Raw genomic sequence first — 13,143 nt, forward strand, 5'->3', positions numbered from 1 at the left:
ACTAATAGACCAAATACATACATAGACTGGAAGGCTCTATGGAGTAGAAAGTTTTGTTTAGTTTTAGTGGCCGCCTTGTTTTCGAGGCGTGAATTTTCTGAAACAAGACGTTGAGTCGTTGATTTTACTAGGTTGCGCGTGAAACCGGATTAGTTAGTTTCTGGGTCAGTGGCGTAGCCAGGATTTTGGTTGGGGGGGGGGACACATCATTGAAAAAATATATATATTTGTACATACGACCATACGTTTCGGGGGGTGCCCCCCTGGCTATGCCACTGTTCTGGGTAAATGTTAAAATGGGTAGGGAGCCTTCGACTCGACGTACACATTATTGCGCTTATAAATCCTGTAAAAATGCTAAGGCTAAACAAATAGTTCTTTTTATAAAATAACCTTGGCCAACTTGTTGAAATGTTGCCTCCCCGCTTCAGCTGTGGATCCGTTTTCTCTCCCACTAAAGAGTTTAGGAACTCATTCTTAGGCATTGGCTGAACTATTCCAGGGCAACATTTCAACAAGTTGTAAGCGTAAAGACATTTTACAAAATCAACTATTGGAGTTGGGTTTTTCAAGTTTTCAAAAGAAAAAGAAGGGTAATTCAAAATAAAATTTGGTTTTAGTTTTATAGGCTGCGCTGAAATCCACGTAAATTTCTTTCAGGTGTAATATTTTGAAATTATTTAAAGATTCCCTTAATGTTTTTAGTATTAAATAATTTTAGTTATTTTTTTCATCGAAAAACTTGATTGACACCTTAAGAAAACCCTTTTCTTGGTTCCGAAATTATATAGTACTGTGTGACCAGCTTGTTATTTCACGCCTCGAAAACAAGACGTCGCGTACAAAACCTGTTAACAACCTTCACTGATAGCTTTCCAGTCTATGTATGTAATTTGTCTATGAGTGTACTTTTACGAGCGTATTATTATTGCAATTTAAGGGTCCCGTCACTGGCACCTCTTAAAATAATTAAAGCGTCCCCTAACTTCGGTTGGCAAATACGGACATGCAATCACGATTTGTCATGAGTTCCTGAAACTGTCTATTTCATGAAAACATCTATTACTGAAAGTGAAAGTCCATACGAAATCCCATTGGGATAATTTTTTTTTATATTTACAATGTGGTGTCGGCCCGAGGCCTTAGACACCATCCCATTGGGAGAACTATGTAAGCTTAGTAACGTTTCATAGGGTTAAATCCAGGTTCTGATCATAGATATAGGAAACGTATATAAATGTCTAGATAAAATATTTCAAAGGGAGTGAATACGGAGGTGACAGCTAGCAGAAACGCGTAATTTCTGCAGGCTATCCTTATAAGGCGCTATCTATCGGTAAGAAAGCTCGTGCTATCGTCGCGAGAGCCATTGTCTCCTGCTTAAAAATTATACTAAAAGTCACCAACAGATGGTGTCTAAAAACAACGGCCTGCGGAAAGGTCAAGCACTTAGTACTAAAATGCTGAGAGAGCTCGCGCTCTTGGTCACGTGCCTTCCTCGGTGTCTGCTAGGTGTCAATTCCGTATTTTATGTTAGGCTTAGACGCCCCGAAATTTATCTAGACCTTTATATACATTTATTATATCTATGGTTCTGACATGACTAAAAATTTATCATTTTCGTTTTTTAAATGTTCTTCAAAACTTGATTTTTGGATTTGGTTTTCCATGTTACCTAGCAAGTTATAATAACCGCACCGCCATCTATCACCTTTAAAAAAAACTATTAGGATGGTACAAAGGGAAGCCAAATCTGACATCATGATCATAGGTCACCGACGTCACGCTAAGTACCATTCTCGTCTGCTTGTCAGCATACTTATGTTAATTGTGCTCCTAGGGTAAAAAGAGTTAATCGCAATTTAGATGAATATAAATACTGAAAAATCACTAAACAAAATGTTAATAATAGATTATTTTTATTGTTACAGAGCAACGGTTTCGCAATTGAAAATTGAAATTAAAGTAACAAATGATAATTACGTTCAAATAATTAAGAGCTATATTTAATTTTCACTGGGTCATTAAAAGTAAAGTTTGAAAACTAGAAAAAAATGGCAGTAAAATGTGGCAGTGACAATTTTTTTCTTTAAGCCTGACCCTGTTTGAATGTCCTCATTATCATAAATTAATTGGTTCTAGTCTATGGCAGAAATATTGTATAAAAAAGCGCGCGATTTTTAAAAATTAGGCGAAAACGTGCAATTGGTTAAATAGTTAAAATAAATTAACGTACATGAAAAAAAAAACGTTTAACACAACCAAAAAAATTGTTTTAGTTTTAAAACTCTCCCACATTTTGGGCACATTATCCTAGGCCTAAATCCCTTTTTTTGGAAAAAAAATGGACGGTAGAGCATTCTGGCGAAAAATTTCGATTTCGCGTCACAAACACAAGGCAAAATGACAATATATTTCGCTACCAGTAAATTAATCTATGAACAAAATTAAACAAAAAAATGGATTGTGGGGAATTATTACAATATTTCAACCTAATAGCTGCCTCATTGGGCTTGTTCTACTTCAAAATAGTAGGACTTGTGATTGATTTAATCATAAAAAAATATACAAATATTAGCGAATGTTAAATTAAAAAGAGATAATAGAAAGGCCTTCTCACTATCCATTGTCTGATTTGTTTTTGTGATCACCACCCAAATGACTCAGCGTGTCCATGGACTACTAGCTGTTTTGTAGTTTCTGGACACTTCAAAACAGACTTTCGTTTTAAATTGCTGTTAGTGTAGTTATTTGACTTGGTTTTTGGTGTTATAAACGTAAAATCACATTCTTAACAAAATACAAATTAATGATTTCAGATAAGTTGGTTTGATACAAAACGATCCAATTGATATCGGTGTTCTGTTAAAAGGGGAAGGTTGACAACTATTCAACATTGTAAAATGTAGACCACTAATCCTGTCTAGTGATTTTAAACAATACGATGCCACAGACGATATCCACCTTTTTTAACAGGGCTTCCAGGAAATACAAAACGCCTAAATATCAACCAAATAATTTTGCATCCTTAAAACCATAAGTAAATGAACCAAAGTTATTAAATGTTTTTCCCCTAAAAACTGGGAAGGTTAATTCCCGGCTGACAGTACTTTTTGTCACCGAAACATTCCACTAGATAATTTTTTAAATTTTCGTAAAATTTCTATCTAACAGGACGAGAAATAGGGTAGTACGAAGTTTCTCATAGATTTGCACTGGTGCTGTGGACATTTATTTAAGGTTTACGGTTTTTTACTAAGGGGAAACTACAGACTTTATAGTCCCGGTAGATAGAAGGTTTATGGTAATTTCACGCTGCCATCTGTTCGAATAATTTTGGATTATTTACATTTGACATCATTTAAACTAATCAAATTTAAATAACAGCAATATAAAACGAAGAGTCTGCATTTGTTTTGTTTCAATCGGAAGTATTTTGAAAATTCATAATATAGCGGAGTTATCAATTCAACTCATTAATTTTAAGCACCGGTAAAACCTCAAACTTAGCAAAACTGACAAAGGTTTTAGTTTATAATTATCACCATCGCGTTAATCGACTTTTTTTAGGAATTATGTAAAACTTTCAAAAGAGAAGAATTTGATTAAAAAACCTTTTTTGCAAAGAACTTTTTTTAGTAAAGTTTTGATTTGATACATAAACGAGTAAAAATAATAACGCGAGAATGAACATTGATATTTTTGTCTTGGCACCAAAGGAGTTTCTACGAACAGGCAGTCACGAGATCAGAATCACTATAAAATGTGTAGTTTTCCTCCGAAATTAATTTTCATTAAATGGAATGAACCAACAAACCGCGTTCGAAAAGCCAGGAAGAATATTCCTAACTGGCACACGTGGAATTTTGAAAATAACGCAGATGACCAGGTTATTATCGAACTGTTGGTTATCATAGTCGAATTATAATTAGGGGCTATTAACCTGCGTCAGCTGACGTCACGATACAAAATGGCATTCCTATTTTAATTAGTGACTGCCCATTTCAAAACTATTACGTTTTTTAGCTGACAGAGCTGTACATTCGTGTGAAAAGCAACGCGCTGATGGTCTGTCAAATTAAACAATCAGTTAACAAAATTGTGAATATTTAATTGGTGTTTAACCTCTTGCCAGTAGTAGAATGTTGTATGTCTCCGTAGAACATTAAATCGATTTAAGTAGAAAATGTCTCAGTCCACAAACTCCTCGGTATTTCGATTTTTTTCTCAAAAATTGCACTTTTATATGTTATTATACTTTTATATTAATATTAAAAATATTCGCTTCGCAAAATCGTTGACGCAAAAAAAACCGGGGAGTAACTATTACACGCACCAACTTAATTTTTTTTTCGTTTTCCATTGTCGTATCGTTTGAGCTCTTTCGCGGAGAGTCTTAAGAGAACGACATTTGTCCATAGTCTGTCATAACTCCGAACAATTAAAAAACAAGGAGCGGTAAGGGGAAAACTACTAATCTCGACTGTAGGCGTGGTTGGAGTAGGGACCGGAGTAGATGGAACTACCGGAAGAACTGGCACCCTTCCTTCTGCGACGCCTGTGAAGTATGCAAGCTACTAGCAACATCACCGCCAACATCAACAGGACCCCGGCAATGGCAATACCGATGGCGAACTTCTTCGTTGAGACGCAAAAGTCGTCGTCGGACTGTTTAGTTTTCGAAGTGACTGCTTCTTCTACACAAAAATTAAAATCAGATTTGTGGAAATGGTTGTGATAGTAATCGAACCAAGCCAGGATATGTAACTAATTATTCTTTGGTTTACATAAATTCGACTTATGTTCAGTCTTTTTGTTTGTAGGTTTTAAAGCGCCAGGTAGAAGGTCGGTTTTTTGAATATAGTTAAGGGAACCTATGTGAGCTGAGTATTTTTCAAAATACAGCAATGTTATAAATATAACAATATTGTAATCAACGGGATATAGTTATTTCACTGTAAACAATGGTTTAGTTAAAATTTTTACTGATAACTGATTCCCTGGTTCAAGAAAAATGTGGTTCAACCGTCATATATTCAAACTCAAAACAGGGAGTAATTTATAGAATGGTCTACTGAATTATAGATAACCATCTCAGAAAAATTAAAATGGGAAAGAATTGTATTTGAAACTTCTAAGTACCAGCAGAAAAGACAGAAGTCGAATATAAAAACTAATTGAGCACTCACCCTCTCCTTCGGAATTCTCAGCTTCGTTGACGTAAAGTCCGGAATAGACCTCAATACTTAAGTCCTTAACGTCCTGGTCAAGATCCCTGAGTTCCTTTAAGTTACCGTCCTTTTCAACGTCTCCGGCCTGACGTTTTCGCCTTCTGAGGTTCACTCCGTTGGTGTCGCAGTCCGGAGGCTAAGGAATCAAACCGTGGGTTACAATTCAGCTAGGAACTGAATTGTGTTTTCATAAAAACTGTACTAACCACATCGTCGCAACCTCCGCCGGCCTTGAGACACAGTTTAACATTGCACTGGTAGTAAACTGAGGCAGTGTAGGGAAATTTGTGGGCCTGAAAGGAAACTGTAGCCAAGGTTTTGTTGTGGCTGTACGAAAACGGCCCGAGAATGTCCTGATCAACTGGACACCTACGGAATTAAATATTATATTTATCAATTTCCATACATTCGGCCACAATTAAAATTGATTCAAAGGAAACATTCCACGGTTAAGAAAATAACAATAGGGAAATAATTAACAATTAAGGGGAGGAAATGAAACTTCATTCAAGACAGCAAACATTAACCCAATAATTCAAGACATCAGACATCAACCCGACAATTCAGACATCAGACATCAAACCTATCATTCAAGACTGCAGATATCAACTCGACTATTCAGACATCAGACCCCAAACCGATAATTCAGACACAAAACACTAACCCGACAAATAGAGACAATTATAGTAAAAATTACATACCCATCAGTATTGATGAGTGGTTGTTCACCCCAGTTCAAACCATCTCGAACCATACAGTTTGTCACCTTCATCCCATAAACCTCTGAAGAGATATATCAAAAATTAATTAGATTAATTACAAACTTGAGGATTTCATAATAATCTAACCTTGATAATCAATTTGAATGGACAGGGTCAACTGATCTCCAATTTTCACATTCTCGGCCACATAACCGTCGTCAGCTGAACCAATGACTATCTTCATGACGCAAGATGGCATGGGCGCAGTGGCTACCAATGGCGTCGTTCCTAACATACTGTTCAAAACAAAAAAATAATCGACCATAAGCAACGCAAGTTTATACGACAGTTAACCGTTTTAAAATTAGCTTACAGGTAAACAACCATTTAGAGCGAAGCCCTTAACGGTTCGATTTTAAGGCTATTATTTATACCAGATGGCGCCAATTTAAACATTTGGAGGGTAAGGGAATAAATACGACATTTTATGTAACAACCATAAAATTCGCCATAATAAGAAACCCAAAAAAAAATACATTTCGCGAATATTAGATAATTTAAAATATCTACGTTTCAGTCTGTTGGTGCCATCTAGTAAAACATAGGGTATTTAAAAATCGACCTCTTATGGCGTTACTCCTGAGAAAGGCTTTTCTCACTTGTCACATCCGTAAAGGTCTATTACGACTTCTTAAATAAAAATGTAAGTTGCTATACACTCAAAACTCAAACCTAATAATTGCAGGTCATTCCACCATATGGGTGGACGACGAAAGAACTACAGGAAACAATTTCACGAAAAAATTCCGTTTTAAAGAGCAGTCACAGATATTATTCAAATTCCTATTGTTTGTAACGCGTTACGATTCAATGCTCCAACGAAATTTTCCAAACAGTAAACGACAATGTTTTGTTGTTGTCAGGGTACATTGCCGACATTTGAACTTAAGACAGTACCGGTTTCATTTACCGTTTAGCGGAAGTAAATTATTGTTTACACACGACGCCAAAAAAAACCCGCAACTTGGTAAAAGCTTTAATGAAACACTCTTTAAAAAATTTCAAAGTGACATTTTTTTGTACAAAAAAATTCTATTAACAACGGTACATTTCTAACCCTGAGACTGTCAAGTACATAATCCCTTGGATTGGAGACGTTTTTCAACTTTCCGAAGATTCGAACCGAAAGTACTATTACCAGTCACCCGAGACGGTAATGGATAGGAAGAGAGAAACCAGTTTAAAATAAAATTACAAAAATCCCGCAAAGACCTTCACTGAACTTTCCTTCACTCTGGGTCGGCCACCGAGTCTCGAAGACCCGCGATTTGACCAAAAAAAAGGATTAAAAATTTTACATTCCGCGAAGGATTTAAAAAATATAAAGTTCCCCAATTTAATTTAAAACGACTTTTGGAAAAATACTTTTAATCAACTCAAAGAAAGTTGAAAACGCACGACTGCATCGGGCACAAAATATGCCGGTATCAGGACATTTAGTCTAAATTATGACTGAAAATATAATCTTAACCTGAAAGGGAAGTTAAACCATTTTGGTGGTCACTGTTTTTAGAAATAAATGCTTTTAGATTTTTCGGTTATATTATTTTGTAACATTTATAATAACTGTTTACGAACATAATTTTTGATCTAGCGAATCAATATATAACCAAGTAACTAAGACCAGAAGTATCCATTAGTGAAATATTCGGAGGTTCGATGTACATTCGAATTTCACTGTGCAAGCAGACACAGAAATACGTGTGCATATTTTGGCGATGTAAAATGTGAAACATTGAGTAAGGATATTTACTTATTTATATAAATGACGTATTTATCCAAAACGCTTTTATTACATTTTCACGAAGGTACATCAAGCGATTAATATTAGTAGTCTTAGGAAATGGATACTTATTTCATAAAATATATATTACTCTTCTGCTAAGAGTAATATATTTTACTGTCTAGTGCATAGAAAATGGGATTTATAAGCAGAAACCTTTGCCAATAATGGCCTAACGGAGCTAGAGGTCCTCTAAATATCAACAATATACTAAAACTATACCAATGGAATAAAACTTGTTGACCAGACTACTGATGAAATAAATACTTTTTGTCAAGACTACTGATGGAATAAATACTTTTTGTCAAGACTACTGATGTTATAAATACTTTTTGTCAAGACTACTGATGGAATAAATACTTTTTGTCAAGACTACTGATGGAATAAATACTTTTTGTCAAGACTACTGATGGAATAGATACTTTGTGTCAAGACTACTGATGGAATAAATACGTTTTGTCAAGGCTAACCGATGGAATAAATACTTTTTGTCAAGGCTAACTGATGTAATAAATACTTGTTATTAAAACTACCAATGGAATAAAATTCAATAAATAATTGTTGTTAAAACTACCAATGGAATAAAATTCAATAAATACTTGTTGTTAAAACTACCAATGGAATAAAATTTAATAAATACTTGTTGTTAAAACTACCAATGGAATAAATACTTGTTGTTAAAACTACCAATGGAATAAATACTTGTTGTTAAAACTACCAATGGAATAAAATTCAATAAATACTTGTTGTTAAAACAACCAATGGAATAAATACTTGTTGTTAAAACAACAAATGGAATAAATTCTTGTTGTTAAAACTACCAATGGAATAAATATTTCTTATTAAAACTACCAATGGAATAAATACTTGTTATTAAAACTACCAATGGAATAAATACTTGTCGTTAAAACTACCAATGGAATAAATACTTGTCGTTAAAACTACCAATAGGTATTAGCCTAGAAAAAAATTAAATAAATGTACTGTTAAAACTACCAATTGAATAAATACTTGTCAAGACTACTGATTTAATAAATACTTGTCAAGACTACTGATTTAATAAATACTTGTCAAGACTACTGATTTAATAAATACTTGTCAAGACTACTGATGGAATAACTTGTCAAGACTATTGATGGAATAAATACTTATCAAGACTACCGATGGAATTTATTTGTTGTCAAGGTTACCAATGGAATTTATACTATTTGTCAAAGACTACCTTCCAATGGAATAAATACTTTTTGTCAGGACTACCTTCTAATGGAATAAATACTTGTTGTCTGCTTGACCTCTAATAATCAAGCGACTTCTGCGTGGGTCACGACGCCACTAGTGGCGAAAGTTTGTTCTTGAATCCAGTTTAAACTTTGTCCAATTTCGTATCGTCGAAAATCTATCAACATTTGGTTCACCATAATGAAAGGTGTATAAAATAAGTTACGCAAAAGCTTCTGTAAAAGTTTTAAATAAGCCACCTTCAATTTTCGCACCCATTTCGGCCCCACCACAGATCACCATTTGAAAACATTCCGGTGGAATCAGTTTTGACTGACCGTGGCTTTTAAAGACCGAAAATGGGAAATACCTCATTCGCTCACTTTGTTGTTAGCTGCACAGATTTGTTAGGGGAAAAGATTTTCCCCTCTCAAGAAGTTAATGTGAGTGAACTCAGAGCGAACGACTCTTCTGGGCTTTTACAAAATTTACAAGGATGTTCGGTGGATATTCTTCAAGGACGTCCGAGGTAAAATTCATTGGGAATACAAAACAACCTTGAGGGATAGAAAAAAGCAACTGGTAGGGCCTGTGAGACTGTCGGGATTTTTTTGATAGCTGGGAACTCGCGATGCGCATTATCCTTTATGTTGTGTCTGTCTAGTCTAGAGTGCTTAATTTTCTATGAAAATGCAATACTTCTTAAAGAATGAGATTCATTTTAAGAAATTCTACGTTTTTACTTTAAATAAAAAATATTTACGCTTAAAATGCTAGTCGTTAGCTGAAATATTTATAATTAATATATATATATAAATATTTTCAGTTTGATTTTTACTTAAGTTTTGAAACTAATTATATTCATTTTTATCTGAGCTAAGAAAAATTGATAAACTACAACACTCATTGATCTGAGCAAAGGCAGTGATGTATTAAAATACATTCATTTCTATCTTAACTAAGCAAAATTAATAAACCTAATCTCTTCTTTGATTTTTGATAGAAGTTATATGTAATAATTATATCGTTTGATATTAAATATGATAATTATATAATTTAATAGTAGCTAATATGGTAATTATACACTTTGATCTTAGCCGAAGATAGATATCATAATTCTGCACATTGATATTAGCCGAAGATAGATATCATAATTCTGCACATTGATATTAGCCGAAGATAGATATCATAATTATGCACATTGATATTAGCCGAAGATATATATAATAATTCTGCACATTGATATTAGCTGAAGATAGCATAATTTTGCCCTTTGATATTAGCCGAAGATAGATATCATAATTCTGCACATTGATATTAGCCGAAGATAAATATCATAATTCTACACATTGATATTAGCTGAAGATAGCATAATTTTGCATTTTGATATTAGCTGAAGATGGCATTATTCTGCGCATTGATATTAGCTGAATATAGCATAATTTTGCACATTGAGCTAAAAGGTTTTACGAATGAAATGCAAAGAAAAAATACGAGTACTTTCACTATGAATTTAACCAAAAGAAATGTGATCTAAAAATGCGTGTATTTTTGGTTTTATTCCAGCTAATAAAAAGGCCTATTCACGAATAAAATATGGTAGATCTAAATTATTGAATCACACTGAACATGTCGAAATATTCCAACAGCCGGATACGTGCTCCAAAGAAGTTCTTGAAAATCGAAATTGATAAATTCAAATGAATATTTATTGGAATCAACCACTCCGTACATCCGGGTGTGCGAGAAACGTAGTGGGCAACGGAGCGAGATGACGTCACCTTCACGTCCTACTATTTTAGTATCTTTTCTTCGCGCGACTACCTACATTACTCACCACCTACTAGTAAAGTCGAAGGCAAATCGAAACACCGCCAAAAACTGTATAAAATATCCGATGACTAGTCAATGTTAAATTTCCCATTTTTGAGTAGGCGGCGCTAACAAAATGGCTTCCACAATCGACCAAGGCTTATAAGAGTTACGATACAAAACGTAGGAGTAATTTATAAAAGAAGTCTCGCTGGATCTTTTCAAAATAAAAACCAGTTATAGTCTTCAATTCGAATCATCTATCTTTTATAGTCTCACCAAAACATTCCTGCTGGAATTTCTATCGCTATTTCGAAGAGGTCCGATAGACTAGCGTCTCCTCCGGGACAGTATAGAACCGCAAATTCCGCCCCCCTTTCCTCTATCTATCATTTAAAACTCCCCCCCCCCTTACCCCCTTCGCCGAAATTCGCTTGATGTTAAATCCAATAAAAGTAAATAAAAAACACTATGTACGAAAATGAACAGAAGGATTTCGCTTTAGAAATTGGGTTGCATTCCCCTTCAGCTCCCCCTCGCTGCTGCCATTTTACAAATACTTTTAAATAAAATATCGACGAAGAAATTTCTAAAGGGGAAATTCCCAGCTTTTTCTAAACAAAAAAACTATTATTGCGCCCGAGAAATTCCACAAAAAGCGGATATTATTTTAGAACGCTTACCTAACGTTAAAATTGTTCGTGATGGTCTTCTCTTTCGTTTGGTAGCGACATCTGATGTGATAACCGCGACCTTGGTTGGTTACCAATTTCCTGTGTGGCTGGATTACGACCGTGTTGAAATATTCCACACCATCATCCTAAAACAAAAACAAAAATCAATTTAACTTCGCTACCATTCGAAAAGTTATCATTACAGTGCGGAATCTTCTTCGCTAGCTAATTTTCACTGAAGGCCAAAGCGTTTTTAAAAACTAAAATTATCCGGTGAAATAAGTACAAATTGTGAAATCGGAACTATTAGTATTATTTACAAATACTACTATTAACAATTTTACTATTTACTGATGCGTTTCCATCGGCGGGAATTTCGAATTTGACCGGTTTATGGTTGAGCTACAAAGTATATTCGCGAGCGTTATAAATTTCTTGAAAATACCGACTATTGTGTTATATTTCAAAGTGATAATTAATTAATTAACATAGATAAGATTTAAAAACAGTTGTAATAATTTATAATTAATACTCCAAGTGAGGCATTCCTAAAAAAAATCCGTTTGACCAGTCCAAGGTAAGTATAGAACGGGTAATGCCGAGATTACCTCGTTGACGTACATAAACGTGCGGTTTTATGATCAATTTTTTTGAGAATAATACTAAAAATAAGCTATAATTAACCTTCTAAATATAAATCTACATTAAATATTTATTGATCGCTTTGAAATTTACGCAAGAGACATTTCTAAAATGGATTAATTAATATAACACGAAACACGTTACACGTGTACTAATCTTTAGGAATTCAACAGAAAATAGGCGAAATTCGAAATTACCGCAGCCCGTTTATCGGAAATTCGTGCTAGTATTTTTCCGCCAAATGTACTAGATGTTTGGCCTTTCTTAATCAGCAACTTTGAATAATTGAAAACGATTCACTCAAGAATATTTTGGCTTTGATTGTAAAAAGGATTAGAAATTAATCTACTGGTCTCTACAATATTCAAAACTCTTAAGTACTTTTAAAGATTTTTCATTTGGGAGTAGTCACTTACGTATAATCAAAAAAATAAATTAAGTGTTCAAATCGGATGTAGTGATGACCAAAATGACAGAAAATCACGTAAAATTTGTGTTGGTTCATTACAAACACTTCTCAGGGTTTCCACAATATTTTCAGATTCTAATTCCCTGACTATTCCCTGTTTTCACTGACCATTTTAAGAGATTTTCCCTAACTTTCTAATCACAAAATTAGACTTTTAAGCTTTATATTTACTTCTATCAGTAATTAATTAATGTATATTTACTTATATTTCAGTACAAAGGTTATTGCAACGTTAAAAAACCTTTCATAAACAAAATTTGTCCCAGATGTACAGTAAAAATACCTTCAAAAAGCGTCAATAGAAAACTGAATCCCCTGACTTAATACAAATTCTTAAAATTCCCTGACCTTTCCCTGACTTTTTAGGCTCATTTTTTAATGCCCTGACTTTTCCCTGATTTCCCTGACGTGTGGCAACCCTGCTTATTGCTTTTCGAAAATGAATAAACAAAGGTACAAAAGGTTTAAAAGTGAAAAGTCCCTGGCATCTAGGAGCAAGGAGAACGCTACCCGTCAAAAGTCGTGGATTTTCTTGTGTACATTTTTCATTGGC

The 13,143-nt window shown here is 34.2% G+C and overlaps 1 protein-coding gene across 2 annotated transcripts in view; it reads right to left on the minus strand.

Annotated features, from left to right (window-relative positions):
* Window positions 1-1,907: 1,907 nt before the first annotated feature.
* LOC149921861 (cuticlin-1-like) overlaps window positions 1,908-13,143 on the minus strand; it is a 49,912-nt gene continuing 38,676 nt past the window's right edge. For both annotated transcript variants that reach the window (XM_090163514.1, XM_090163515.1), the window contains exons 5-10: window positions 11,489-11,625; window positions 6,080-6,228; window positions 5,933-6,014; window positions 5,438-5,600; window positions 5,190-5,367; window positions 1,908-4,697 (exon numbers count right to left, since the gene is read on the minus strand). In XM_090163514.1, the coding sequence (XP_090019640.1) occupies window positions 4,474-4,697; window positions 5,190-5,367; window positions 5,438-5,600; window positions 5,933-6,014; window positions 6,080-6,228; window positions 11,489-11,625 (933 nt within the window). In that variant the 3' untranslated portion in view covers window positions 1,908-4,473. The remainder of the gene's footprint in view (window positions 4,698-5,189; window positions 5,368-5,437; window positions 5,601-5,932; window positions 6,015-6,079; window positions 6,229-11,488; window positions 11,626-13,143) is intronic.

The sequence above is a fragment of the Leiobunum rupestre genome, chromosome 11 (genome assembly GCF_980474605.1).
Source record: "Leiobunum rupestre chromosome 11, qqLeiRupe1.1.hap1, whole genome shotgun sequence".
Lineage (NCBI taxonomy): Eukaryota > Metazoa > Arthropoda > Arachnida > Opiliones > Sclerosomatidae > Leiobunum > Leiobunum rupestre.